The 26,391-nt window shown below is 52.3% G+C and overlaps 11 protein-coding genes across 11 annotated transcripts; 8 read left to right on the forward strand and 3 right to left on the reverse strand.

Moving 5' to 3' along the window:
• Positions 1–1,922: 1,922 nt before the first annotated feature.
• Positions 1,923–3,018, forward strand: PHACADRAFT_27601 (uncharacterized protein; the record flags this gene model as incomplete). The annotated part of the gene is made up of 5 exons (XM_007393991.1): positions 1,923–1,982; positions 2,037–2,182; positions 2,241–2,282; positions 2,337–2,781; positions 2,815–3,018. The coding sequence occupies 5 exons, from the start codon at positions 1,923–1,925 to the stop codon at positions 3,016–3,018; spliced, it is 897 nt and encodes a 298-aa protein (XP_007394053.1).
• A 243-nt stretch (positions 3,019–3,261) lies between these two features.
• On the forward strand, positions 3,262–3,944 carry PHACADRAFT_208008 (uncharacterized protein; the record flags this gene model as incomplete). Its single annotated transcript, XM_007394598.1, has 5 exons — positions 3,262–3,553; positions 3,614–3,710; positions 3,773–3,799; positions 3,860–3,882; positions 3,935–3,944. Coding segments are annotated over 5 exons (449 nt in total), but the record flags the coding sequence as incomplete, so codon positions are not given.
• A 596-nt stretch (positions 3,945–4,540) lies between these two features.
• PHACADRAFT_254157 (uncharacterized protein) lies at positions 4,541–5,759 on the reverse strand (the record flags this gene model as incomplete). The annotated part of the gene is made up of 5 exons (XM_007394599.1): positions 4,541–4,992; positions 5,049–5,300; positions 5,357–5,422; positions 5,591–5,635; positions 5,682–5,759. Coding segments are annotated over 5 exons (462 nt in total), but the record flags the coding sequence as incomplete, so codon positions are not given.
• Positions 5,760–5,782: 23 nt separating this feature from the next.
• On the forward strand, positions 5,783–6,933 carry PHACADRAFT_254159 (uncharacterized protein). The gene is made up of 4 exons (XM_007394600.1): positions 5,783–6,179; positions 6,291–6,377; positions 6,438–6,765; positions 6,820–6,933. Exons 1-3 carry the CDS (start codon positions 5,810–5,812, stop codon positions 6,656–6,658), a joined length of 678 nt encoding a protein of 225 aa, XP_007394662.1. The 5' UTR covers positions 5,783–5,809; the 3' UTR covers positions 6,659–6,765; positions 6,820–6,933.
• A 323-nt stretch (positions 6,934–7,256) lies between these two features.
• On the forward strand, positions 7,257–11,572 carry PHACADRAFT_254162 (uncharacterized protein). The gene is made up of 8 exons (XM_007394601.1): positions 7,257–7,311; positions 7,401–7,711; positions 8,020–8,550; positions 8,604–8,865; positions 8,915–9,860; positions 9,910–11,047; positions 11,107–11,205; positions 11,261–11,572. Exons 1-8 carry the CDS (start codon positions 7,299–7,301, stop codon positions 11,426–11,428), a joined length of 3,468 nt encoding a protein of 1,155 aa, XP_007394663.1. The 5' UTR covers positions 7,257–7,298; the 3' UTR covers positions 11,429–11,572.
• Positions 11,573–11,995: 423 nt separating this feature from the next.
• Positions 11,996–13,295, forward strand: PHACADRAFT_254165 (uncharacterized protein). Its single transcript, XM_007394602.1, has 4 exons — positions 11,996–12,293; positions 12,348–12,411; positions 12,462–12,831; positions 12,883–13,295. The coding sequence occupies exons 1-4, from the start codon at positions 12,112–12,114 to the stop codon at positions 13,122–13,124; spliced, it is 858 nt and encodes a 285-aa protein (XP_007394664.1). The 5' UTR covers positions 11,996–12,111; the 3' UTR covers positions 13,125–13,295.
• Positions 13,296–13,974: 679 nt separating this feature from the next.
• Positions 13,975–15,147, forward strand: PHACADRAFT_254167 (uncharacterized protein). Its single transcript, XM_007394603.1, has 5 exons — positions 13,975–14,116; positions 14,180–14,591; positions 14,648–14,744; positions 14,801–14,956; positions 15,017–15,147. Exons 1-5 carry the CDS (start codon positions 14,046–14,048, stop codon positions 15,049–15,051), a joined length of 771 nt encoding a protein of 256 aa, XP_007394665.1. The 5' UTR covers positions 13,975–14,045; the 3' UTR covers positions 15,052–15,147.
• Positions 15,148–15,254: 107 nt separating this feature from the next.
• On the reverse strand, positions 15,255–16,203 carry PHACADRAFT_160363 (uncharacterized protein; the record flags this gene model as incomplete). The annotated part of the gene is made up of 4 exons (XM_007394604.1): positions 15,255–15,403; positions 15,462–15,876; positions 15,935–16,116; positions 16,167–16,203. 4 exons carry the CDS (start codon positions 16,201–16,203, stop codon positions 15,255–15,257), a joined length of 783 nt encoding a protein of 260 aa, XP_007394666.1.
• An 848-nt stretch (positions 16,204–17,051) lies between these two features.
• On the forward strand, positions 17,052–17,934 carry PHACADRAFT_141788 (uncharacterized protein; the record flags this gene model as incomplete). Its single annotated transcript, XM_007394605.1, has 5 exons — positions 17,052–17,110; positions 17,176–17,217; positions 17,272–17,402; positions 17,456–17,575; positions 17,645–17,934. 5 exons carry the CDS (start codon positions 17,052–17,054, stop codon positions 17,884–17,886), a joined length of 594 nt encoding a protein of 197 aa, XP_007394667.1. The 3' UTR covers positions 17,887–17,934.
• A 265-nt stretch (positions 17,935–18,199) lies between these two features.
• PHACADRAFT_254170 (uncharacterized protein) lies at positions 18,200–20,323 on the forward strand. The gene is made up of 9 exons (XM_007394606.1): positions 18,200–18,312; positions 18,432–18,696; positions 18,755–18,861; positions 18,921–18,964; positions 19,024–19,116; positions 19,170–19,439; positions 19,493–19,792; positions 19,847–20,026; positions 20,083–20,323. Exons 2-9 carry the CDS (start codon positions 18,434–18,436, stop codon positions 20,176–20,178), a joined length of 1,353 nt encoding a protein of 450 aa, XP_007394668.1. The 5' UTR covers positions 18,200–18,312; positions 18,432–18,433; the 3' UTR covers positions 20,179–20,323.
• A 3,710-nt stretch (positions 20,324–24,033) lies between these two features.
• PHACADRAFT_254174 (uncharacterized protein) lies at positions 24,034–26,132 on the reverse strand. The gene has a single exon (XM_007394607.1). It carries the CDS (start codon positions 25,929–25,931, stop codon positions 24,840–24,842), a length of 1,092 nt encoding a protein of 363 aa, XP_007394669.1. The 5' UTR covers positions 25,932–26,132; the 3' UTR covers positions 24,034–24,839.
• Between the last annotated feature and the right edge of the window lie 259 nt (positions 26,133–26,391).

The raw sequence follows: 26,391 nt of genomic DNA on the forward strand, positions 1-26,391 counted from the left end.
GTTAGACTTCTAGATTGCACTTAGAAATATTTGTAAGTTGTTAGCAGAGTGTACATAGGAACATTGAAGTGTAAAGTTTATGTGAGCCTTACAGTTCAGTGGGTTAAACTGTGCATGTTTCAACAGATAGCTTGAAAGTAGTGGGACTGGGGTTTAATTTTCATTGGGGCCATTTTTTTTTCTTTTTTCTGAATATTATGCTTGTATAGAGCTATCAATATGTTGTATAGTATAAGAAATCTGTATAGAATTAAATTTGAGTTTGGTACATTGATTTTGAAGCTAAGAATACTGAAATAACAGCAAATTAACAGTCTATTAACAAGAGATGACAGCTCATTAACACCAAATAACAGTTGATGAATATCAAATGAATAGCTAATGAACAGTTCATAAACAGTTCATGAATGAATTACTACATTAGTGTTAATTTACTATTAGAAATGTAAGCATAATAGGAGGGGTCAGTTAATTAATATTACTATATTAATTAGTGTTGATTAGTACTATTTAGTAGTAATTAACATTGTGAGCTTTTCCAAATGTTGCATACACTGCAGTTGGCATCTACGGCACCATCGAGCTTATCTGGAGCACGCCTGTCCCCTCACACTGCAATCAGAGAAAGGATGGTATTGCCATCACCAGCGAGGACAGCTGGATAGGCATTGGTGAGAAGAAGCAGATTCTTCAATGGATGGACAGGTTACCCGGATGGCCTGCACCATTGTGCATGTTCATATGCATCGTATGGCCCACACGTAAGCTAATTGTCACATTGAACTTTATATCCACTAGGTCTTATAATATACATGCAGAATTTTCTTCCTCATGTAATCTCTCTCGCTCATATATTCGCATATAGACCACTGCCCTCTTTGTATCACTTTTGTGCAGACCGTTTCATCTCTAACTGTAGAAGCTCATTTTAGCAGAGAACCCATACATAAATCTGACGGCATGTCTCTTGCAGCTTTACATTGAGCAGATATCATTTATGTGGTGGCTGTTTTCTCTTCAACTGTGTGAGTTCATGTTAGCAACAGCAGACATGTACGCACGGTCACAATTATGACTTATGCTTACTGTGTGCATTTGGTTTGTTGAGTCTGGATGCTACTAGGTGCAGAGTGCTGTTGAGCCACGTGCTCTTCATCGTGTATCCTCAGATACTCTTGCTCCAAAAGCTGTAGGTGCAGTTAAAGAATTGTTTCATTATACGTGAGCAGAAATTGGTATGGCAGCGACATGTCTTCTTGAGAAGCGTTTGAACCTCTGCATCAGTGAACTGGAGTGTGCTGTTGAGCCATGCGCTCCTCACTGCATAGCCTCTGATGCTCTTGCTCTAGAAGCTGTAGGTGTCATCAAAGAATTGTCTCGTTGTACATGGATGGAAGCTAGTATGGCAACGGCATGTCTTTATGAGGTGCATTTAAGTGTCGGCATCGGCAGACCAGCTGCACAGGTCGATGCTCTTGTGTGGGCATGTCAGTGTGTGTGCCGGGCTTTATGATGGCAAACACAAGCAACCTACGTCTGTACAAGGTGAGAGAGCAATATATATGAGAAATTCTAGTAGGTAGCAGTAGGTCTTGGTATATGGTGGTGTACTCATTTACTTCCGCTCGATCTAAGACAGTGGCTGTATTTAAGCTTTATGCCCATCCAACGCTGTTGTTGGTTGCTTCACACCATCCTCTGTGTCATTGCTGTGCCAGTCAAGTGTGCATCTGCTCTGCCTTGCTATAGAACACTCGCTCCATGGATTATACCTTTCAACATGACTCTGAGACGTTTGGCCTTCGAGGCGAAGCTGCTGGAAGAATGGCATTAGGCATGTGCTCCGAATTCATGGCAACCATCAATGGGAGAATTGAGAGAACATAGGTTACGGCCTCCTGGGAGATATGTCTATGGTAAACATGTCAATCAATGGAACTGGTGACAGATATGCAACTGAATGGGAGGTGTTTGAAGTTCCAGTATGACACGTACCTTGCTGGATTGAATACATGATGGCTCATGTAAAGGTGTAGATGTTGGGCAGTTCAAGCCAAGGTGTGCCTGTTGAAAATGCACACAGAAACGCAGGCATGGCTTCTGCAACAGATGTCTCCAATCTGTCTCTGATATCGCTATTTGATGTTGTTTGGTCTGTTCGGGGGCAGATAGAGACTTTCAGGTATGTACATCCTAATTTGTACTAGTAGACAGAGTCTGACCCTCTTCGGAATTTGCAGAGAGTGTGTGGAGAAGCTATTTGATGTTGTGGGCACGCTCTCGTAAGTAGCTTTAATGGGGTGTGCAGCTGAACATGATAAACATACTATATATAGCTCTCGAATGAATGTTGTAATCGAGGCCACAATTGGCACCAAGAAGTCTAGCAGGGCTTTAAAAAGCCACAAGCCTCTATATCGTGAAAACTTTCTAGGCATGCACTTCTGGCACAAGTCTATATGGAAGGAGTCAAAAGATGTGCAACCAAGCCAGAGCAACTCCAAGGAAGACAAGAAGAATTGGTCAAAGAGCCAGGCTGAATATAAGAACCTTGGCTTCTTCAAGTGGGAGTCAGGTCAGGTGTTCTTGATAGGAGAGAGAGCTGCAGTCGCTAATGTTGCGAGGTGCACCTTCCGTGAACTTGATCACTCCAAAGTGATGGCACCGCCAGCAACATGGATGGGCCTTGCACTTGATTACCATCGTGAAATAGTCTTTAGTGCACTCTACAACAACTATCCTGTTATTGCCAACTGCACCGACGACTGGAAGGCAGACCAAGTTGCCATCGAGATTTATTCTCACTATTGACAGCACCACTCATGGCCCAAAAGGTGGGCTGCCCAAATGCCAACAGCCCGTAGCATCAAGAAGGAAGCTCGTAGTGTCAGCATTGTGGCCGAGGAAGATAGAGTCAATCCAATGCCAGAAATTGAGGTCGACAAAGGTGAACCCAATGTAGGCCACGACGAGAATACTGATCCTGCACCTCTGTTGCCTGGCAGCATGCAGAAGTGAGCTGCGTCTGTGAGTATTGATGACTGCCGCACATGGAAGAAGCCAAAGATTTTGGGGACGGTTGTCATCCATAACCCAATGTGAGTCTCTGTTTCTTGTACATGTGGCTGAGGTGAACACAATAGTGTGGTCACTGCAGCCTTGCCGCAATACAGACCACTGTAGACTATTCAGCTGATCCGAGCTGTTTGAAGGAAGGTGCAAGCACTATTACATACACTTCAACAGAACCGACTTGGGTCGAGATGCGAGCAGCTTCAGAGGCCGGAGAGAATAGTGCAGAAGCTGGAGTGGCTGCAACTCCTGAAGGTGACATTGCTCTGCCTGTCACTGTTACCACCACCAGCCCCACTATCACCACTGCCGATAAACAACCCAATGGTGATAATGGCACCAAAGGAAATGGTACAGCGGTGGCAACTGTTACAGTGGAGGCAACCATTACAGCGGCGGCAACTGTTATGATGGCAGAAGCTGTTACAGTGGCGGCAACTGTTACGGTGGTGGAGACTGTAATCACAAAGATCACCAGGAAGTACGTGGATCTCTCTGTAGCACACTCAGATTACTAACTCCATTGGAATCCTACTTGTAGGTCCTACTGCCGTGATGCTTGGATGGCCGATAACCCTGAACAGGGCTTGGCCGACTTTGATATTTACTGGAAGGGCCTTACTCAGGCAGACAAGAAGGTGCGTGCTGGTTATACTTGTGGGGATTCTCTCAAATTTTATATGGAGCATGTGCATTGCAGAAGTTCAACAATCTTGCCTTTAAAGCTGTAAGTGCACATGTTAATCTGGACGGATGCACAATACTAACATTATCACAGAAGTGACAGCTCGGCCGCGCTACACAGGAACAGTGTGTCTACCTACCTCCTCCGTCTGATATCAAGCTGACTTATGGACAATAGGACGACATAGACTGGGAGTGTGTCACATGCAAGTACCAGTGGCTAGCATTGGGCGTCGCGTGAACGAGGGTATTTATTGGTATGTATTGCAGGTGGTGTGAATCTACACAGGGAGTAAACGAGAGGTGACCTGCGTACATGTAAAACTAGATGGCGGTATATACAGGTATATATAAAATGATGGAAAAAAGAAATTGGGTATATCTGGGTGCCCCAGCGACCCGATCACCTACCGAAGTCGACAGAGTCGATCGGAGTAGGTCTGAGTGAACCTGGGTAAATGGAATGTTCACTGGGTCTCAGAACTTTTCTGTCATTGTCAGCACTAGCACCAGTGAGTCTGCACACATTGTTTTTACTCTCAGAAAAAAGCTCAGAGTAAGCTATAAATACACACAATATGACGTGTATTGAATAATGCTCCAGAATTTTGCAAGGCATTGATCCCTCTTGGATATAGTTCACTTAGCTAGAATCAGGCAACACATTATGAAGCCAGTCTCAGCACAGCACACATACTACTCCTGACACCTTTTGTTAGTTTCCTATCTCCATAAGTTGCTTCTGTGGATTGTTAGAGACTCAGAGCAGTGAACAAATGATATTCGTTATCATAGCAGGGCTATTACAAGTAGATAGAATGTGCTGCCGCCATCGGGAACAGCCCACAGGACGCTGTCGTCAGGTGTGGCAAGGAGGAATCGGCGTCGTGTGTAGCCAACACTTAGATACCATGCTCTGCCGCGAACGTCACACTAGATCACGACATCAGGAGAATCGGAAATGATCAATAATTACTTTGAAAATCATGTATTATATTCGCTGTAGCATGTCCGCAGTAGCGCCCCGAGAGCCCGAATTATGTGCGCTTCGAGAGCCCCAATCTTGAGTGTTCGCAGATATTCACTGGGGAGAGCAACCACAGTCCTGGCAGTGTGCGAAGGATGCGCAGCAGGTCCTCCGTGCGCCCAGCGGCAGCATGTAGTGTGCAGGAACATATAAGCGAAACATGGTAGAACGACGGAAATCCGACGAGATTAATCGAAGAGACCGAAGCCCTGCATGTACATGTTTTAGAGACAAAAAGCTCCAACACAGAAGACAGAAGGCGCACCATATCATCATCTGATTCCTCTTTCTCTTCCTCTTTCTTCTTCTCCTCCTCCTTGGGTGCTTCAGCACCGCCAGCAGCAGCACCGCCAGCAGTCGCAGAAGCACCACCGGCTGCGGGAGCACCGCCGCCCGCACCAACGTTGGAAAGGAGCTCCTTCACGTTCTTGCCCTCGAGTGCCTTGGCGAGAAGAGTTGCCCAGATAGCCTCGACCTCAGCATTTGCGGCGTTCATCAGCGCAGTGATCTTGTCCGACTAACTAAGAGTCAAGAAAAACCGGGAAATGGGATTCAATACGAGCGGGCACGCACGGTGATCTCGACGCCATCGTCGGCGAGGATGAGGGCGGCGTAGGTTGCAGCAAGTTCTACGTTGGCCTGATGTAAAGCAACAGGTCGTCAGCATATCCGTTCATCGCAAAGCGCACCAATCGTTTCGAGGATCCTCATCCGGCAAGCAGCAGCCCCATCCAGCCTCTAGTTCCGCCATCCAGCCCCCCAGACTACAAAAATTGCAGCCAGACATGCATAGGGAGGGCGTCTCACCATTATAAATTGTCGAAGGTCGCAAGGACGAGGCCAAAGGGAGTTCTGTGGACGTATGGCAACGAGCGCTGAGCTCACCATCACCAAACACGTGATGCCTGGGATCTGCGGTAGTCTCCGAGCGCCTAATACTGGTAGTATATCGCAGGGAGCTTCCTGTACTTCTACTTGCTACGTATGGGCCACAGGGCCACTTCCCGGCAGACCACCACAGCGAGCATGTCGACGGATCTACCGACCACGCAACAGGGCTCATATGCACCGCGGACTAGGCCTCCCTCATCTTCTGGTGCCGATGCCCTCACCCCACAACGCACGGATGTTTCTTTTCTCTCGCCATCTGCCCGGACATCCTTCACGCGAGTTGATACCACTGCGGACGATGATGAAGATGGTTCTGGTGAACGGGACGAGTTGCGCGTCGAGCAGTCTGCGGAGGAACGTGTCCTCCTGGATCCTGAAGTGCCTCAAACCCCGCAGGTCTCGTTGGCCTTTCTTCTTGTCTCGGGCAAGCGGCGGACGATGTCTTTTGATCCCGACATTACTGTCGGACGGGCGAAGGAGTTGGTTTGGAATGCATGGCCTAACGGTGCGCCCCGTTATTTCCACAGTCTCGAGCTATTCTCAGCTGTCCTTCTTAACCACCATCTGGCCCCCCGTACTACGCAAAAACCGCCCTTAAATGCCGCATGGCGCGCAGAATGGCAGGACGAACGACCTCCGGCGCCATCGTATTTGCGGATACTGTATCTAGGCAAGATACTCCAGGATGACGATACCCTAACCAGTACGCGGTCGTCCGCGGAGAAGTCGTCTAGCTTAAGCTAATGATTTGGCTGCACGGTAGAGGTCGGGTTCCCGACGCATATACATGGCACTGCACCCACGCAGACGAACGAGGTAGCACCACCTGTGCCAACGGTGGTGCACCTCTCTATTCGCCCCTGCCCACCGCCTGGGGCGAAGGATACGCCGAAGAAGAAGAGCATACGCCGCAGTGGGAGCATGGCGGAAGAGAGTGCGGAAGTGGGCAGCCAAGGATGCTGCTCGGGCTGTGTCATCTGCTAGATTGTGGATTTACGCCGGACGGACGGACATGTTTGATGTTTGTACATTATGTTGATGTGCTCGTGTTAAAGGATAGGACGTTCAGGGGATACCCATGCGATTGCGAGGTGTGTTATTATATTGATCGTTTGTTGGCATTCGGTGGTTAAACAAGACGATAGACTTCGATGCTCGCAGCGCACTCGCTATGCGTTATTGGTACATTACTGCTGTCATCTAGTTGGTTTCGCTTTGGAAGTGCTCGCTGTTTTACGCTTGATGCACTCGTTTGGGGGTGACCCATTACGTTAGATCGTGTATGCCTGAGGTAGTACAAGGTGTGGAGGAGGCGTGCCTTGAGCTTACTATCGCACGAGCTGGCAGATGCCGGCGTGAGAAGATTGGGGAGGCTGCAGGGGTGCGATGGAGAGGCTTAAGAAGGCAGAAACGAGGATGCAGCTTGCGCCAGGGGATGGTCGGGGCTGAAAATCAGTCTTGCTGTCTGCCCATTCATGATTTCCTGCGGATGAGCCCATCCTTCGACTGCCGCCGGCAGAGGATAAATACCCCAACGGACGTAACGCGTCGAATTGTGTCCCCCTTCCTCCTTCCTCCACCTCCCCATTCTTGACTCTCATAGACTAGTTGTTACAGGCTAAAAATGTCAGCCAAACGTGAGTACAGGATCCTTCATCGGGCATCCGCAACGCCTCACTCCCGCTTCCGTCCCCAACTTACATTCCGTTCCTTTTGTTCCGGCTAGCCGTCCGCGAGTATGACGCCAAGCTTCTGCTTGCATATTGGCTCGAGCGCGCCCCCGCCGTCGACGCGAATGCCACCGTCAAGACCAACTTTGTCTACCCGTCTTCGAAAGTTGCTCAGGTTTCATGGGATGCCGAAACCGATGCTATCACTCCTGACACTCAGCTCCCTGGCTGGGTCTTCAACACAAAACTCGTCGCCAAGCCTGATCAACTCATCAAGCGTCGTGGCAAGGCCGGCCTCCTTGCTCTCAACAAGACTTGGGACGAGGCAAAGGATTGGATCCAGCAGCGCGCTGGTAAGCCCCAGAAGGTCTGTGTTCTCTCCCTTTTTCAGATCTCCTTTGGACTCTTCATCTCCGTCTTGCTCTTCCCGCTCTTCCTTGTTCATGTCCTTTCGCCCTTACCATCATACGAGCCGCTTCAAATCATCATCGCTCTTCCGACACTGCTCGGCACCCATCATAAGTGCCGTGTCATACTGTGCTACATAGTGCGCACAGCTCTGTCACCACACAGAACAGTTTTCCAATGATATGCGTCCTTCGATCCGATGTACCCGCGTCCAGCGATCGAAGACGCGTCTGGCTTAAGGCGTCTAACTAATTACCTGTCAAATAGGTCGAGTCTGTCACCGGCACTTTGAACAACTTCATTCTCGAGCCCTTCCTCCCGCATCCATCTAACACCGAGTTCTACGTCTGTATCAACTCGCAACGCGAGGGTGATGCCATCCTCTTTACCCACGAAGGCGGTGTCGATGTCGGCGACGTCAATGCGAAAGCCCTTGTTCTCGACCTCCCGGTCGGAGCACCTTTCCCCTCGCGAGAAACTATCAAGAAGACTCTACTTGTACATGTGCCTGAGAGCAAGAAGGAGACTCTGGTCGACTTCCTCACACGGCTCTACTCTGTCTACGTTGATCTCCACTTTGCTTACCTCGAGATCAACCCCCTGGTTTGTCTCGATGGCGAGAACGGCGGCGAGCCCGCTATTCACTACCTCGACATGGCTGCCAAATTAGACCAGACCGCTGAGTCTATCTGTGGTCCCAAGTGGGCGATTGCTCGTGATCTGACCGTCTACGAACCTGGTTCTCAGGTCACCACCAGCAAGGGCAAAACTGTGTCTGCCGACCGCGGTCCTCCAATGGTATGTGAATGCGATGTGGTGAATTAGACTGGGTGCTAACGCAATGAATATAGGTCTGGCCTGCTCCCTTCGGTCGCGACTTGACAAGGGAGGAGGCGTATATCCAAAAGCTCGATGGCTCAACCGGTGCCTCTCTGAAGCTCACCGTGCTCAATCCCGAGGGTCGGATTTGGACCATGGTTGCTGGTGGTGGCGCTTCTGTCGTCTATTCAGATGCCATAGCCGCTCATGGCTTCGCTCATGAGCTTGCCAACTACGGCGAGTACTCCGGTGCGCCTACGGAAGGCCAGACCTATGAATATGCGAAGACTATCCGTGAGTAGCTCAAAGAAGTTGTCAGATACGTCCCTCATCCCCTCTTTAGTTGACTTGATGACTCGTGGCACTCCTCGCCCTGACGGCAAGATTCTCATTATTGGTGGTGGTATCGCGAACTTCACCAACGTGGCGGCTACCTTTAAGGGTATTATTCGCGCCCTCAAGGAGTTCAAGGGTCCGCTTAGCAACCATAGGGTTCGCATTTTTGTCCGCCGTGGTGGTCCTAACTACCAGGAAGGTCTCAAAGCCATGCGTCTACTCGGCGAGTCGCTTGGCGTCGAAATCAAAGTCTACGGCCCCGACACCCACATTACCGCTATCGTCCCGCTTGCCCTCGGCATTAAGACGGAGCCTAAGAACCCTATTCAGTCCATTCCGCCCACTGCTCCTGCCTCACCCAAGGCACCTGCCATCGATGGCCCGGGATACACTGACCTTGGCGTCGGCGCGATTCACCCCGACGGCGAGCGTACTCAGCCCAACGACCAGATCGTGCGCTTCGATACCACCGAGCAGGCCCACTCTGCGCGCCCCTGGTACCGACCTTTTGACGCCTCTACTCGCTCGTTTGTATATGGTCTCCAGCCCCGTGCTATCCAAGGCATGCTGGACTTCGACTACTCATGTGGCCGTGAGACACCCTCTGTTGCTGCCATGATCTACCCTTTCGGCGGTCACCATATTCAGAAGTTCTACTGGGGCACTAAGGAGACGCTCCTCCCTGTGTACACTAGTGTTGAGGAGGCCGCGAAGAAACACCCTGATGCCGATGTCGTGGTCAACTTCGCTTCGTCGCGTTCCGTCTACTCCAGTACCCTCGAGATCCTCAAGTTCCCTCAGATCAAGAGTATCGCTATTATAGCTGAGGGTGTTCCCGAACGCCATGCTCGTGAGATCCTTCACCTCGCCAAGGCCAAGGATGTCCTCATCATCGGTCCTGCCACTGTTGGTGGCATCAAGCCTGGATGCTTCCGTATTGGCAACTCCGGAGGGTATGTTCCTGCGTCGTATTGCTATTATTTACACTGACATGGTCTGAAGTATGATGGACAACATCATCGCGTCCAAGTTGTACCGTCCTGGCTCCGTCGGTTATGTCTCGAAGTCTGGAGGCATGTCGAACGAGTTGAACAACATCCTTTCACTCGTCACCAACGGTACCTATGAGGGTATTGCTATTGGTGGTGATCGTTACCCTGGCTCAACATTTATCGACCACCTTTCCCGCTACGAGAACGACTCCGAATGCAAGATGCTCGTCCTTCTTGGTGAGGTTGGTGGTATTGAGGAGTATCGTGTCATCGACGCCGTCAAGAAGGGTATCATCAAGAAGCCTATCGTTGCTTGGTCCATCGGTACCTGCGCGAAGATGTTTACCACCGAGGTGCAATTCGGCCACGCTGGCTCGATGGCGAACTCGGACATGGAGACCGCCGATGCAAAGAATGCTGCTATGCGTAAAGCTGGCTTCATCGTCCCTGACACCTTCGAAGACCTCCCTCAGGTACTCCGCGAAACCTACGAGCGCCTTGTTGTCAGCGGCGCCATCGCCCCCAAGTCTGAACGCGAGCCTCCTGTCATCCCCATGGACTACAAGTGGGCCCAGGAACTTGGTCTTATCCGCAAACCTGCTGCTTTCATCTCTACCATCTCTGACGAGCGTGGCCAAGAATTGCTTTACGCTGGCATGCGCATCTCTGACGTTTTCAAGGACGACATTGGCATTGGCGGTGTCGTTTCGCTCCTGTGGTTTAGGCGTCGTCTCCCGCCCTGGGCTACCAAGTTTGTCGAGATGGTACTTATGCTCACTGCTGATCACGGCCCTGCCGTATCTGGCGCGATGAACACCATTGTTGCGACACGTGCGGGCAAAGACCTCATTTCCTCGCTCGCGTCTGGTCTCCTCACCATCGGTAGCCGCTTCGGTGGCGCACTCGATGAGGCTGCCGCCATGTTCTCAAACGCCCGCGACACCGGCCTAACGCCGCGCGAGTTCGTCGACCAGTGCCGCAAACAGAATAAGCTTATCTCGGGTATCGGTCACAAGATTAAGAGTGTCAACAACCCCGATCTTCGTGTCGAACTTGTCAAGGAGTATGTCCAAAAGCATTTCCCGAGCCATAGCCTGCTCGACTATGCGCTCGCCGTCGAGAAAGTCACTACCTCGAAGAAGGATACGGTGAGAATTTGTGATCCGTACCGAACGAAGATGACGATTGACTTGTGAATCCGTGTTAGCTCATTCTTAACGTCGATGGATGTATCGCCGTCTGCTTCGTGGACCTGCTGCGCGACTCTGGCGCGTTCACACCCGAAGAGGCCGACGAGTACATCAAGGTACGTGTGCTCCGCAGCGTTTGCGGTCTTGCTGATCCTTGTGGTGTGAAAATAGATTGGTACGCTCAATGGCCTGTTCGTCCTCGGCCGCTCGATTGGTTTCATCGGTCACCACCTTGACCAGAAGCGTCTGCGTGCGCCGCTGTATCGTCATCCTGCAGATGACATCTTCATCAACATGGCGGACCTCCAGCAGCCGCGCGTGCTCGGGAAAATGGCGTGAAAGACGTGAATATGAAATCAAACGGGACAGTGCTTGGGTCCGACGCTACCCTCGCCGCTGAACATGGTGTAGTGCGATATCGATTGCTGTCGTAGCTGGTGTAAAATCACAAGTGTAATGCAACTAGATAGAATTCGAGTTCGCTTCAGTGTACTGTGAACGTGTGCAGATTTGTCACAAGGACTTCAAGCAAAGATGATTGTCGATTGCGCCCATTTCGCTGCATTCGTAGGAGATAAAGAGGTCAATAACAATGTCCCAGACATTGAAAATTTGCCAAATTACAAACGTGCCAAGGGATGCAGGGTATTGGACAGCCAAGCCTCTTCGCGAGATCGAAGGGCAGTTGACAAACTTCCAACATGCCCAGACTACTTGGATGGCGCGTTCGTGAAGACGGGTAAGAGATCGGATGGAATGTTGTGGTGGCGATAGAGTGGCGTTTTCTGAGCGGCGGACTGGGATTGGCTCGTCTCGGGGTGGAAAGGACAGGTCCCGCGCGCCTCTCCGCGGTGTATATCTCCTAGCACGAGCATGATTGCCCCACTCCTGACTGCCCGACCGTCCCCGTCCTGCCCTGCCCAAGCGGTGTACATTATTCGCAGCCTGCACAAACCTGAGACATATATAACTCGTCAATCGCGCCCTCATAGGCTCTCACTGCGTTTCACAATCACGTCAAAATGGCTACCGGAGAGAAGGGCTCGCTACCACGCCCCGGGTCATCGCCTTCATCCACTGACAAGGACTCTGCACTTTGGATGTCGCCAACCAGCATCTTCAGCAAGCAGCACCTTATGGAGGATGTCGAGGGCGAGAGGGCGACATTTCCGCTTGCAGCTTACTGTTTCATGACCGGCTTCGTGTGCGTACTCAATTCCAGCCCCTTTCCGTCTCCGTTAACCTGGTCGTTCTACAGCGATTCTGTCTGTTTCTCAGCGATATTTGTATGGTGTGCATTCCAGACGGGCAACACCGTCCAGGTATGTGCTGACAGCTAGCTACCTGCGGCTCGTCCTGACGCCAGCCGCAGCTCGCACTCGCGCTCGCCCGCCTGTTCCAAGGACCGCCGGGAGAGCGTGATACCTCATTTCACCTTGCAGACAAGCAAGCCCTTACGTCGGTTCTCACCTTCATCTTCGGTGCCTTCATTGGGCGCATCGGCGACCGTATGGGCTCGAAGACCCGCGCATGGCTCTTCCTCGGCACCTTCATCCAGACTTTGTTCACAATGTCCGCCGCGATTTGCATCTGGAAGAGCGGCCAGCCGAGCACTGCGGACGCTCGTTCAGATCCGGCATGGAGTAACGCTCTCTCGTTTGCTACCATCGGCTTCATGAGCGCGAGCATGGGTCTCCAGGGCATAATGGGCAAGCGTGTGAATACACAGTTCGCAACCACTAGTGCGTGTGCAAGGCTCCGTGATTTACTTGCGTGGCTGACTATGCTTGTAGTTGTACTCACCACCGTCTGGTGCGAGCTTATGGCGGACCCGAAGCTCTTCCAACTTCGTCGTGCTGCCTCTCGCGACCACAAAGTCATAGGTATCGTTGCGCTCTTTGTCGGCGGCTTCGCCGGCCGTGCCATACTCGACTCAATCGGCTCTGCTGGTGCCCTTGGTGTTGGTACTGGTATCCGCTTCCTAATCTCTGTTTGGTGGTTCTTCGTGCCCGGCAAGCAGACTCAGAATAAGTAGAGTGCCGCACCTCTACTATAGCTGGGGTGCCAACCCCATGTGCAAGATGATACCAGGCGAAACTCAGAAGCTAGCCACTAGACACAAGACATCGCACGTTCTTTACTTTTCGAATTTCTGTAACAAGTTGTCTTGGGCTGCATAGTACGCTATAATAGTTGTGAATCGTGATGCTTCAGCCATGACCGGCAATTATCCGGCTTCCAAGTTCTCAAAATTTTAAGTCTTACCATTGGCTCGCTTATGAGAGACAGTCACGTGACGAATCCAAAGTCCTTTAAATCCTCGCAGTGGGCGTTTTCGTTCCCCACTCATTTCACGGACTCGCACTATTGTCCCCCTGCTGATTTTCTTCTCTTCTCGCAGGAGCCTACCGCAAGTCCAAGAGTAATCTTGGATGCCTCAGCTGGAGCACGTGCCATCCACTAGCTGGAAGTCGGTCGACATGGTGTCGTGTTCCTTACCAGAGGTATTACATACTGTCCTCAGCTGTTTTGAGCATGTAAAATATCCTGTTACTCAATTTTCTTGCGTGCACTTGCTCGACGCCTCATCTCGGTTTGGTCAGTTCCTCGAGCTGTCTCAAGAGCGCGGCGTTTCCCGCTCTCTACCTTTCTACACTCGAGTCTCCGGCACTACGGACCCAATATTCCAGAAGACCTCGACTCTCAAGATCTTATGGTCTTAAGCCTGATATGTCGGCCCGTGTCAAAGCTACCAGCTCATTGGCACGCACGGGCCGCAAGCCGACACACAAATGCGTTTGACTGCGTCGTACTGCATCCGCTGATTGCGCCTCCAGGCTTGGTCAATCGACAACGTTCTCACACGCCATGGACCGTGTGTCAGTCGTAACATGCGTCGCACGCGGGAGGATACATATAAGAACTTGAGACTTGACTTGCTTGACCCCTCGCAGCCATGGCTCCAGGACCAAACTTCAAGGACAAACTACTCGGCCACAAGGTAGTCATCATTGGTGGCAGCAGGGGGTGTGTCTATCGCTCTCGTCTCGAGCACTACGCATAACAAGATAACACGTACTTTATGTTTAGAATCGGCTTAGGCGTAGCAGAAGCCTTCCTCTCGTCTGGCGCACACGTTCACGTCATCGGCTACACTGCGGCGAACGTCGACAAGGCTGTGTCACTTCTCAAAGAAGAGTATCCTGACCCGTCTTTGTCTATCTCGGGCTCGACCTCGGACGCCCGCGACGAGGCAGCAATCACGGAGGCGCTACGTCAGCTTGCGCCCATCGACCACATCGTGTATACAGCGGTCGACGCAAGGATCCGCGGCCCAATCAGCGCACTCGATATTGCGAATGCGAGGGAACTCGTCGGGGTCAAGTTCTGGGGACAGGTCATCGTGGCGAAAGTGATCGCCAACAACGACATCATCAAGCCGGGAGGTTCGTACACCGTCAGCTCCGGGACGCTTAGTCTCAGGCCAGAGCCAGCGACTGCCGTGAGGTTCCAAGTGTTTCTACTACATCCCGCTATGTGCTCACCAGCTCGTCATAGGTTGGCAGTGCACTCAATGCTGCGGTGAATGCTCTCACTAAAGGTCTGGCAATCGATCTCGCCCCAAAGCGCGTGCGAGTGAACGCAGTCGTCCCAGGCCAGTGATTTCCCGTCTGTTTGAAGATCCTCGTTCAGAGATTCGTGCCCTGATAGGATTCGTCACGTCAACGCATGAAACCTTGACCCCAGAACGCGAGGCTGCTCTGAAGCAACGCGCAGACAAACTGTTGACAGGTTTCATCGGGACGACTGAGGACATCGCTGAGGCGTACCTCTATCATGCTCGGGCGAAGTATACAACTGGGACTCGTAAGTACTGTTCCCCTGTTTGCAATGAGCCACACATCGACGTCGATCTGATGGTGATAGTCTCTGTCGTGGACGGCGGGCTCCTGCTGGGTTAGCATACGGAGGAAAAATGCATATATTACTTCCACCGAACTTCGAATTACATTGGGTGACCACCCGATAGTAGATATAAAAACAGAGACGGTTCTAAACATATTCGGAGTGACGCGTGCAAACATTCGATGCAATCCAAGGAATGCACTGAGGGCTTCTAGGCATACTCATGCTTGGTTGGCAAACAAGAAAGTTAGACCTGCGTTCAGAGAACAATCGAAAGCTGCCCAGCGAGGTACTTTTGTCTACGATCGCCGGCCACCTTGAAGAAATAGCTGCCATCGTACACGCCGCGGACGTCTTCCATACGCATGATGCCGTCGGCGGGCCAAATGGTCAGGTACGTCGCGGTCCCTATGCATGACTATAGTCAGCGACGGATGCACGCCATGCGCGATGAAGGCACACCTACACTCAAAGAGCTCCGCAAACCATCCAAACAGATCCATGACACACCTCTGCCCATGCACGCCCTTGAGCGTCTGGACATAAGTGATCCCCCAACTGCCATCGCCCATGTTCATCCCATACTTTGCGAAGAAGTCCCCGAACTGCTGAGGACGGAATCGGCCTTCGTGGTCGTATGTGCCAGTGTCACTGCCATGCTTGGCGCCGTTGATACCCCTGACATACACGCGGAAAAGTGGGTCGGGGAGCCAGTGCTCCGGAGGAAGCGAGAACCAAGAGAGACCACCGTGAATGACGACTGTTGCGATAAGTGAGAGTAGGATGCCCCACTGGAGGAGCCGAAGGCTGATGTAGGTCTCGAGCGGGGTGATGACGCCATCACGGTTCAGGTCAAAAAAGTCAACGTGTTGCTGAAGGACCTGCATCCTCAGTGCCAGGTTAACATTGTGGAATACAAGAGAGACTAAAAGGGCATACGGTCTTCTGGATGTGTTCTTTCGTGTAGCCCTGCGGCTCTATGGCGCCATCGGGCGAGACCTCAGTAACTGCGAGATTCGCGCGCGGGACGCCGGACTGCTTGACCTTGTTCCAGCTAGTCCAGGGCGCGCGCTGCCGCGTGACGGATACCGTGTCGAGGTTTACAACGATATCGGTGTTTGCTGTTTCTTCTTGTCAGTATGTATTCCTCCGCTTGTATGCTCCGACGTACTGTCGGATGTGTACCCGTTGCTCTTGCTCTTGGACATCCCTGATGCAAGCGCGTTCCAATCCGAACCAGTGCAGGAGTTGAGAAAGGTTGGGATGTACGTCCGCCGCCAAAGACATTTGAGACGCTCGGTGTGTTGAAGGCGGAGATCGAAGCGACAGAGGTATGACAGCGAAGTCGCTATGATAGGAGGATTTGGCCTCCGCCCAGCCCAGCACCTGCGCCACTGCGCAGGTAAGCTGGTATTAATGTTCAATATTCAGGCAGCTTCAGGCCTTCAGGTCTTGAGCTCGAGCTGGACGAGGCAATCGTGAGTGCGCGTCCATAGGCGACCACTGGTCATTTCGACGCATGTTTCCCCCAAGTTTACACAGACATCTGCCGAGGCGCGGCGTCGTGGAGCATCTGGAAGGGTTGCCTTCGTCCTCGCCGTTGCTGTTCACGATGTGAAGGAAGGCGCTTCAGATGCCATAACAGCGATCTATTGCCCATCAGCATACAGCCACCACCTGGAACGGGAAGTCGTAGTATTCGCCGTCTACCCTCGCCACGGTATATACATGCGCTCTCGCAATGTCCGCTCTCTCTGCACCCTCTGAACATTGTCAAAGGGTACACATCGGCTTTCTTTCCGCTCATAAACTGTTTATCCGGGCCACAGCTTACTCCGAGCAACGGAATAGACGTTTTTCAGTTCGACCATCCTTCTCAACCCTTCTCGAATAGGCACAACTCTCCCTCGATTGCACCGAAGGACGCATGGTCACTTTGGCAAATATGTCGCCCACAAACCTTCAAAGGCCAGCGTACACATGCAGTCTGTTTCCTCGACTTTTTTCCTCCTTCGCCTCAACTTTTATACACACTCTCTATCGAGTTACATCCCTAATGCCTGCTAAGATCGCTATTGTTATCTACTCTATGCACGGCCATATAGCTAAGAGCAAGTACACAGACCTCGGACATATTGTATGACGGCTGATGACGTCCCTCCAGTGGCCGAGTCCGTCAGGGCTGGTGTTGAAGGTGCTGGTGGCGCCGCGACCATCTATCGGTAAGTTATATCCGCCCCTTCCTCACAAGCCTGCCGTATTTATCAGTCTGCCAGGGCTCCCGAGACCCTTCCCCAGGAAATTCTCGAGAAGATGTGCGCTCCCGCTAAGCCCGCCTACCCTGTCATCGCTCCCGACGAGCTCATTCAGTTCGACGGTTTCATTTTTGGCATCCCAGCACGCTTCGGTAATTTCCCTGCTCAATAGAAGGCGCGTTTGTCTTGTGTGCAAAGCGCGCAGTCACGCTCACGCTTTGGCAGGCATTCTGGGACACGACTGACCGACTCTGGTCTAAGGGTGCGCTTTCCGGTAAATATGTCGCCGTCTTTGTCTCGACTGCGACGCCCGGCGGTGGTCAGAGTGAGCTTTTTACAATTTTCCAGATTGGAAACTGCGCGTAGTGTGTGGGTCGTTGACGGTTCCCTACAGAGTCCACCGCGATGAATATGCTGTCGAACTTCACGCACCATGGCATTATTTTTGTGCCCCTCGGCTATAGCCACACTTTCCCTCAGCAAACGAACATGACCGAGGTCCATGGTAGTTCCGCATGGGGCGCCGGCACTTTTGCCGGCTCGGACGGTAGTCGCGACCCAAGTGAACTTGAGCTAGAGATCGCGGGAATCCAGGGCAGTATGTTCCATAAAACTATCGCAAATGTTGCCAAATAATTCTGTGATTGGAATTATCAAGGTATGCAGACATACCATGACGCTTCGGCCCACGAACTCTTCACCAGCAAACATGCGGTCTTAGATCTATAGAACGGCCTAGCTCTCACATTTTCGTACAAATTAGAACTACACTAGCTCATGTGAGCAGCTCGTAGCTAGCGTAATACCACCTAGTCTCCGCCACCGCGGATGACGCGGGCGCGGTTCTAGGGCGCGTGCCGCATAAATGTGCGCCTAAAGCACTTACACTCTCACCTGCATCTGCACCGCCTACGCGTGTCTCTCGGTATACACTTGCGGCCCAAGAGTCCTGTTCGATAGCTGCGCGAGTGTAAAATATTCGTCCGAGAACACAGGCTAAACAGAAGTCTACCGCCACTTTGTCAGAACTATCACAAGCCAGTGCATACGAGTCTCTTCAACGTGAGTGGCAATCGCGCAATACATCCGTCCTTGCAGCATCGAGATTGCCTACGATGCATGTAAACATAGTGCTGCCGTGCCCTGACAGCTGCAGAGTTGCTGACGATGCCCTCGATCAGCCATGGCACCCTCAACATCGACTGCCGCGCAGCCGGGACCATCAGCTGCTCTCGCGCCGGCCCAGGAGCAGCCCAAGACCCTCGATGAGCTCGTGCAGTACCTGACGACAACGACGGGCTCTGCTGCCACAGTGAATGGCACGCTGAAAACTTTTGGCACGAAAGAGACGCGGGACACACTGCTCGCGAGTACGCTTGGGAGTGGGCAGGACCCGTTGGAAGTCTTGAGTCCAGAGACGAATACGCTGGGGTATCTATATATCCTGTGAGTGACACTGGACTTTCGTTTGGCCCGTGATGCTGAATGCGTGGCATCTGGGCAGAGCAGCAAGGCTAGATGTTAGCGGAGCCCTGCCACCACAGATCCAACATGTCGAATCCTTCTGCAAGCGATTTACTCCTGAACATGCCCGCCTAGCTCCAGATCGCAGTACGTGCATTCACGGTCGTAACCGTTGGGTAATTTGGCGCTGACGGCGTATCTTGAAGTCAGTGCACTGGCAAAAGGTATCGTGAAAGCATCAGGAGAGAACGTACGTACATATTCTTTGCAGCAAGACGTACTGATGCTATCCTTCTGCATAATCTGTAGATAAAGCACGCGCTCGATCCCCTCTGCAGTATCGTACTTAGATACCCACCAAAGCCGACATACCTGACGAGCGTCCATCCGATCTTCTTGCATGTGAGTCGCTAATCATGCAACAGAGTGCAACACTCAAGTCCAACTCGCTTCAGGCCTGTGTTACTGCACGGCACTTCGCAGCAGCTCTCCCTGTTCTCTCCACGCCTATTGTCGACATCGACACTACAATATCAGATTTGCACTATAACGACAACCTTCTGTACCACTATGCTGGCGGTGTTGTTTTCGCTGTTCTTAAACGCTGGCGCGAAGCGGAGGAGTTTTTCGAAATTGTCGTGACGTCTCCTGCACAGACACCTGCGGCGATCCAGTTCGAGGCTCTGAAGAAGCTAACACTGGTCCAATTGATCTTGTACGGCAAGGTACGTCTTCAGGGGGGTGAGAGCATACTTCTGTGAGCTCACAGCTCATGTAGGCCATCCAACCACCAAAATACACCAACAATCAGCTCATCCGGATGATCAAGAATTCGCCTTACAACACGCTCGGAAAAGCGTACCCTCAGACTGCCGCCTCACTAACGGCGATCGTGCAGAAGGACGTAGAGGCGTTCCGATCGGACCAGAACTTAGGTCTTGTGCAGCAGGTCATCGACCGTGCATCGCGGTGGCTGATCAAGAAGCTCACGCTGACATACATTACACTTGGTCTCACTGACATCGGCAAGGAAGTTGGGGTTGAGGCAGAGGAAGTGCGCGTTATTGTGCTGAACATGGTGAGTGTTGCCCTGAGTCGCTGCATTTTGACGATGGGCTGATGACGTGAGTAGATTGAGATTGGCGATATCAATGCGAGCATATCGATTGACGGGAACGTTACCTTCGCGGACTCGACGCCACAATTCACAAAGGCGGATGTCGACGCTGCGCTGGCCCGGGCCCAGGAGCAGAGCAAGCTCCTGCGCGATGTGGAGAGGGCGCTCAATTCGAGCAAAGATTACCTGCAGAAGGTGATTATATTGCCTTCAGATGCCTTGATATCAATTTCTGACTTGTTTCGATGTAGGCTCTTAAGCACAAGGACGATGCATGGGGCATGGACGAGGATATGTACAGCACCCCACCGTCGGGAGCCTGGGCAGAAGAATCGATGTATGCTTGATCAAATACTACATGTAGGCTGTTGAGACGAGAAACTGTACAATGCCGCCTTGACGTTGTATCAGGTTATGAAAGCAGTCACTCGAGCGAGCGTAGGGCCAGATGCCAAGTTGTGTTAATACAGAAAGTCATGCTCATTGCCAGTCAGCTGGGAGCTCGTCGGTGTCTACGGCTCATTGCCGTCATAGACGTATATGCGTGTCTCAAGGAGTAAGATACCCGGGCAAATGCGTAACGACTGCAGTTGCTGTACATGCTGACTAATGATGACGCTTAGTGAACGCAAAAATATGGGCTGGAATGGATGTACCCCGAAAATTATCAGCTAAGCTCTGGAGCGGCGCGGACATGCTGTTCTGCAGACGACTAGGTTCTCAGCATTATACGCTGGAGGCTGACGTTTGTCCTGCGATCGTACGACTCCTAGGCCCCATGTTTGTCCTGTGATATGTAGAGCCGGGAGTGAGCTTAAGGACAGCAGGGGAGCACTTCACCCGTCGGGCAAGCAAGCGCCACGCGCCCAAGCCCCTGTGTGTGGGAGTTGGGTAGCTCTGCTTCGGTTGCTGAATTTGCGCTACAGCTCAGACTCGGATGCTAACTCGCGATCGCGGCAGGGAGGGCCGTCTGTGTACGTATACGTAGCCCGCTGATAAACCTAAGCCGAGCTCCGACACCTATGTATGAGGACTGCACAGGGTGGTAAGCGCAGTTTTTTTCTCGAGAAAACTTAGGCAAAGGTGGCTAAACAAGGCCCAGTTATTCCTCGATTTCACGCCGATGCAAACTGAGGAGAAACTGGTGCAAAACCAGCCAAACAGGTCTGAAACACAGTAAAACTGGCGGAAAACTGAGTTTTGCCTTCAGTTTTTTTCAGGTGAAAACCGGAGAAAGTTGGGGCCTTGTTGAATCAATTTTCGGCTGATTTTACGCCGAAAAAAGTGCGCTTACCACCAGTGCTGTTAGCTCTTGAAACTTCTCGGTGTTGAGAGGAAGGATTGCCGAAAGCCTCTCCTGCCGGCAAGCTCCTACAATCAAACCCCTCTTCCCGCGAGCATCGCATGATTGCCGCGGCGAGCCTATGGTAGCTCCTCTTCTCCGAATCCGTATCATGGTGCGAGTGCCTGCTCCGAGATGCCCGACGACCACAGAGGTCGGCACGTAGGCTCACCGTCGACCTAAGTGGGGCTGCCCGGCGTGTGCATACTGCTTCAAGGCACTTCGAAGCCCTGAGCAGACTAGTGAGTGTGCCTCGAAGCAGGATAAAGGGCGAACACCACCGAGCAAGATGCGTAAGCTGGCGGGCAAATCGGACTTGCGAAGCAGCAGCCATGACGACGTGACGGCACCGAGATGGAGTGCGTATACACTTAAGCAGAGGGAGCACAAGATATTGATCTATATTGACTCACGATTCGCACGGAAAAGTCTGGACGAAGGGGCATTCGTGGATAGATCGAGCGAACGCAGCACGTATACACAGCCATCTGCGTGTGACAACCTTTCACATTAATTATCTAAAAGCCGTGAGTTCCACAAGGTGCATGAACGAAAGCTATAACCCTACAGAAGTCCAAGTAGCTACAAGGGGACGGCGCATGTCGACGGCTTTGATCTACAGATTCTACACCAGTGGTCAGCGGCTAGTGAGACGTAACAGGAGAGGGAAAAATCCAGCCATCAAGCAAGGTCGAGGCGAGAAGATGTTGCTTGATAGATGACGTTTGCTCGGGGTTTTTTGGCTGGTGAACGTGCAATACCTGAGGCTGCGACGTCGCAACCAGGAACTGATGCTCCAACGAAGGATGGCCCGCGAACTGGGGTGAGATGCTTTCGAGGTGTGCGTTGTACAGCTAGTACCTACCTCTCGGTGTAGACGAAGTATCGCAAGGGAATTGTAGAAGGAGGGAGTCTCGTGGTGAAGTGATCGCAAACAAGGCAACAACACAGATACCGAGAAAGGCAAGGGCGCCGTATCGTTGGTACGTGTGATTGGTTGTAGCGTGCCGGGTTCACGCTTTCCATGGCCTCCGTCTTAACTCTCTTGCCAGCTACAGGAGGTTCCACTCCTTTTTGAATTACAAAATATCGACAATCCTTTACCCAAGTGCCTGCTTTCTTCCACTCCCTCGACGCCCCCCCTCCCTCCTCGAAATTCGCCGCAAGCCTCGCATCTTGTCCCCAGACGGAGACCAGCTTTTGTGGAATGACCTCTGGCCATCCATTGGAGTTTCGCATACATTGCCTTCACGGAGGGATCTGATATAGCCTATGTTCACCTCTGCTAGAGGGAACAGCTACCTTGGCCTCGGCACGAACGCACATATTCTTCCTGACCTGCACTTCGACATTCCAGGCTTACGAACACCATCTTCATGACATGTCAAGAACCGATATCGTAAATCTCAGCATATTTCCTGCTAATATCTCTGTACATCTCCCTTCCTGTCCTTTCCTGTCTTATGGACCCTGCGGCTGCCCCTCTGCGTCATGGCCCGGAATGCCTCAGAATCCCCTACGGTATTCTGACGTCCTTGCGCAGAGTCTGTCTGCTGGCCAAGCATTCCAGGTGCCGAAGAGATGCACGTGTTGTTTGCCGACGTCGAGTTTAGATTGCGAAGTCGTGCAGGCGGACGCGCGCAAACGGATAGCGTCAAGGTAATGAAGCCTTCCCTGTTCGACTTTCATCAAACTCGTTGACTCTTGTTGTTCCCTCCTATCTCTGCCAGGTGCCCCTTGCGATGGTCTTCTATTCCCCTCGCCATCTGCATGACTTGGTCCCCCGCGCTCGCTACAGCCATGCCTACACATACCAGCAGCTATACGGCTATCATACTGACGACTCAACCGGTGTTTCTGCCACCTGAAACTAATTTCGCTCTGCTCAAGGCGCGACAAACTCCGGTATTCAATCCAAGTTCAAGCGCAATGGAGAGCGGTGAGGGCCGGGCCTCGAGTTCTAGTTTATTGGCTGGTCCTACGGTGAGTACCCGCATCTATACTATCGACACAGTCCTTAAACAACGCCTGCTTCCAAGCTGACGCCCCAGGCGCCACCCAGCAGCAGCTCTACAGATTTTGTTACGTCGCACTCTACCCCTTCAACGTCCCAGTCCTCTCCGGGTAGCGACCCATCTCAGCTGTCGACAGCTCAGCCTTCGCAAATCTCCCCGACGTCTCAAACTACAGATGAGCCGAGTTCGCCCACGCCGTCACCACAGTCGCAAACGATATCGCAATTTTCCCAGGGTTCGTCGCAGAACCCCACGTCGCAATCCGCACCTACCTCCAGCTTGCCGACCTCTAGCTCGTTCCAGACTGCGCAGGGTGGCTCGTTGACCCCTCGGCCATCGCAGAACCAGTCTTCTCAACCTCTCTCAACTAGCCCCTCATCTTTCCAGACACCCGCTGGTCCTGCATCCTCAACGCCGGCCCCGACAACGCTCCCCCAAAGTAGCTCTGCGACGTCACAATCGTCAGACCCGCCACCGGTGTTGAGCTCGCAGACTACGCCTCAGCCACCACCAACGTCGCAGTCGTCATCTCAGTCACAGTCATCGAGCGTTAGTGCGGCTTCCGGACATGGGCCCACCGCAACCCAGGGGACTTCGACGTCTCAGTCGTCATCGTTTGTGTCTTCGCAGTCAACTCAGGCGCCAACTTCGCAGTCGGTGTCAGTTTCTGTGACATCTCAGCCTAGCCAAGGATCGTCGACGCCGCCTCCAAGCTCGCAGTCGTCTCCCGCATCCCCAACTTCACAGTCGAGTTTGGGCTCGGGAGTATCCCAGAGTAGTTCAGGCACATCAACAAGCCAGTCGCCCTCGAGTCATGTATTCTCAAGCTCGTCGGCTGGGCTCTCGCAAGTTTCTCAGGCTAGCTCGCAGTCGATGTCGGGCTCCCTGAGCCAGCCTATCGCTCCGTCTTCCAGCTCATCCGGCCCACCGGGCCTGAGTTTCTCCCTCCCAACGCTCTCTTCTTCACGACCATCTATGTCCCCCACGAGCCCACTTACCTCAACAGGGTCCGCCTCTGCAACACCTTCTCTCCCGCTATCGCTGAGTATACCCTCAACATCCCTCAGCACACGGACTGCGCCGGCGTCACAAACCATACTCTCGTGAGTGTTCGCCACTTTTCAGTCCACTTTGCTTTGCGTCCATTTTGTCTCATCGTGGAGTCACGCTTTTGCTTTCTTTCGCGCTTTGATTACAGTTCGCACACTATAGAAGATTCTTCATATTTTACTTCGACGACATCGACCGTCTCGGGTTTGATGCAATCTTCCCCCACGAATACGGAATTAGATAGCCTCGGTACGGGCACGCAAACCAGCGCGTCTCGACTGCCTAGCTTTTCTTCGTCACCTTATTCTGGGGTTCCTATTTCTGTCTCCACTTCCGTCACAAACGTCGTTCGCTCCACGGCCTCTCCACTTTCGTCTGTTTCGCAAAATAATTGGACGGCGACTTCGTTGACATCGGCTGGCGCGAGCTTATTTACCTCGCCCCGATCTTCGACGTTTTTCTCCCAGACGTCCTCTTGGCTTTTGTCCACTGTGTCGTCGCATGTGTTGTCGTTGTCCGGTGTCTCAACTAGCTTCGCTGTCGGCACTATGTCGGGTAATATGTCTTCTGCTTCGCCATCACCGACATCGAGATCCGGATCTCAACAAACGTTCACACATGCGCCCACATCCCCCTTACCGCTCACGTCACTATCCCTCTCTTTTCCATCTCTCCCATCGCAACCGCTCCTTGTATCCAGTACCACCGTGTCGTCCATGTTATCTGTAGCACCAACTGTATCGCGTTCTTTTCTTACATCCTCCGCGATCTTTTCCTCGCCTGTACCGACAATCTCTTCCGGCTCGTCTTTACTCTTGTCTTTTTCTCTTTCCTCTTCCGCAGTGTCTCCGCACATCAACTCACTCTCTTCTACTTCTATTGTGGACTCTAGTTCCTCAGCATCACTAACGTCTGTTCCCCCTGTGTCGCCTTCACTCTCAATCTCTCTCTCGCTGTCCTTGCTGCCAATATCAACACCCACCTCATCCTCCGCCTCGCTATCCTCGCTATCAATCCCTTTCATGACAACATCACTCACGACATCCTCGGTTCCACCCGTCTCAACCAATTCGGTATCGCTGCCCACATCCCCGGTGACGTCGTCTTCCCACTCGTCAATCACGTTGTCGGGATCTGCACCCTCGACTGTTTCCATCCCCCCGCTGATGTCGTCCTCGAATCTCATCTCGGCGTCGATTTCGGCATCACTCTCCCTTCCGCCGGTGCTCACGTCCGTCTCTACGCCGTCCTCTCTACCATTCTCGACACCGATGCCCACCTTAACTTTACTCTCGACGTCGGTCTCATCATCGTCATCAATGACTACGTCCGTCGCCAGGGCATCTAACTCGATGCCCTCTGCAGTGACGTCCCTCACCGGCACGTCAGTCCCAGTCACTGCGTCCACACCTGTTGTTTCGGTGTCATCCCTACCTTCGATATCCATCGGGTCGTCTGTATCGGCTTCCCTTTCGGGCCCAATACTGTCGTTACCCTCGTCATCAGCCATCAGCTCTATGTCTACTTCGCTCGAGACTGGTTCACCTGTCACTACTGCCCATACAATGACGTCGGTCTCCGTCCCCGACACCACGACTAATGTTACGTCCACGAGCACGACTTCCTCTCGCTGGCTCACTACCGTTACGCTTACGACGCGGCCGTTCTTCCCGGTCACTAGTGACAGCGTCATGAGCAACACTGGGGTCGTGTCATCATCACCGTCTGGAAAGTTTCACACATCGACAATCACTACTACGACTGTCGTAACGTTATCGTACACTAGTGGTGGCGTGCTGCACACTACAGTGTACACTACGGCGATAGCGACCGGGACGCTGATACCAAATGTGGGCACGAACAACAACGTGTAAGACCCTTGCTCGTGTGTTTGTCGTTTGGCTGATGGATCCTCTTCTCTAGTCTCGCCCATAACCCTGGAGCAATTAGTGGGCTTGTGGTCGGAGTTGTGGCTTTCGTCGTCTTGATTAGTGTTTGGATCGTGCTTGCTCGTCGGAAACATAACAGGCGCCTTCGCGAAGCAGAGCTTGCTGCACTGGCTGGACCACCGACTGGGCAGTTATACGGCCGCACCAACGGTGCGCGGATAAGAACCGCGGTTTTAGACGACGAGGACGTCGATAACCATGATT

The sequence above is a fragment of the Phanerochaete carnosa genome (genome assembly GCF_000300595.1).
Source record: "Phanerochaete carnosa HHB-10118-sp unplaced genomic scaffold PHACAscaffold_4, whole genome shotgun sequence".
NCBI classification, from domain to species: Eukaryota; Fungi; Basidiomycota; class Agaricomycetes; order Polyporales; family Phanerochaetaceae; genus Phanerochaete; species Phanerochaete carnosa.

Bases quoted from the DNA above. Each gene is read 5' to 3' on its own strand.
- PHACADRAFT_254162 (XM_007394601.1), top strand. The intron at 8,551-8,603 runs GTATGTGAATGC...CAATGAATATAG, and splicing joins CCGACCGCGGTCCTCCAATG to GTCTGGCCTGCTCCCTTCGG. The intron at 9,861-9,909 runs GTATGTTCCTGC...CATGGTCTGAAG, and splicing joins CGTATTGGCAACTCCGGAGG to TATGATGGACAACATCATCG.
- PHACADRAFT_254174 (XM_007394607.1), bottom strand. From the start codon at position 25,931: ATGACGCTGTCACTAGTGACCGGGAAGAACGGCCGCGTCGTAAGCGTA.
- PHACADRAFT_254170 (XM_007394606.1), top strand. From the start codon at position 18,434: ATGGCACCCTCAACATCGACTGCCGCGCAGCCGGGACCATCAGCTGCT. The intron at 18,965-19,023 runs GTACGTACATAT...CATAATCTGTAG, and splicing joins TGAAAGCATCAGGAGAGAAC to ATAAAGCACGCGCTCGATCC. The intron at 19,440-19,492 runs GTACGTCTTCAG...CAGCTCATGTAG, and splicing joins AATTGATCTTGTACGGCAAG to GCCATCCAACCACCAAAATA.
- PHACADRAFT_254165 (XM_007394602.1), top strand. From the start codon at position 12,112: ATGGCTACCGGAGAGAAGGGCTCGCTACCACGCCCCGGGTCATCGCCT. The intron at 12,294-12,347 runs GTGCGTACTCAA...GTCGTTCTACAG, and splicing joins TGTTTCATGACCGGCTTCGT to CGATTCTGTCTGTTTCTCAG. The intron at 12,832-12,882 runs GTGCGTGTGCAA...CTATGCTTGTAG, and splicing joins TACACAGTTCGCAACCACTA to TTGTACTCACCACCGTCTGG.
- PHACADRAFT_254167 (XM_007394603.1), top strand. From the start codon at position 14,046: ATGGCTCCAGGACCAAACTTCAAGGACAAACTACTCGGCCACAAGGTA. The intron at 14,592-14,647 runs GTGAGGTTCCAA...AGCTCGTCATAG, and splicing joins GGCCAGAGCCAGCGACTGCC to GTTGGCAGTGCACTCAATGC. The intron at 14,957-15,016 runs GTAAGTACTGTT...TGATGGTGATAG, and splicing joins GAAGTATACAACTGGGACTC to TCTCTGTCGTGGACGGCGGG.
- PHACADRAFT_254159 (XM_007394600.1), top strand. From the start codon at position 5,810: ATGTCGACGGATCTACCGACCACGCAACAGGGCTCATATGCACCGCGG. The intron at 6,180-6,290 runs GTGCGCCCCGTT...CATGGCGCGCAG, and splicing joins TTGGAATGCATGGCCTAACG to AATGGCAGGACGAACGACCT. The intron at 6,378-6,437 runs GTACGCGGTCGT...GCTGCACGGTAG, and splicing joins GGATGACGATACCCTAACCA to AGGTCGGGTTCCCGACGCAT.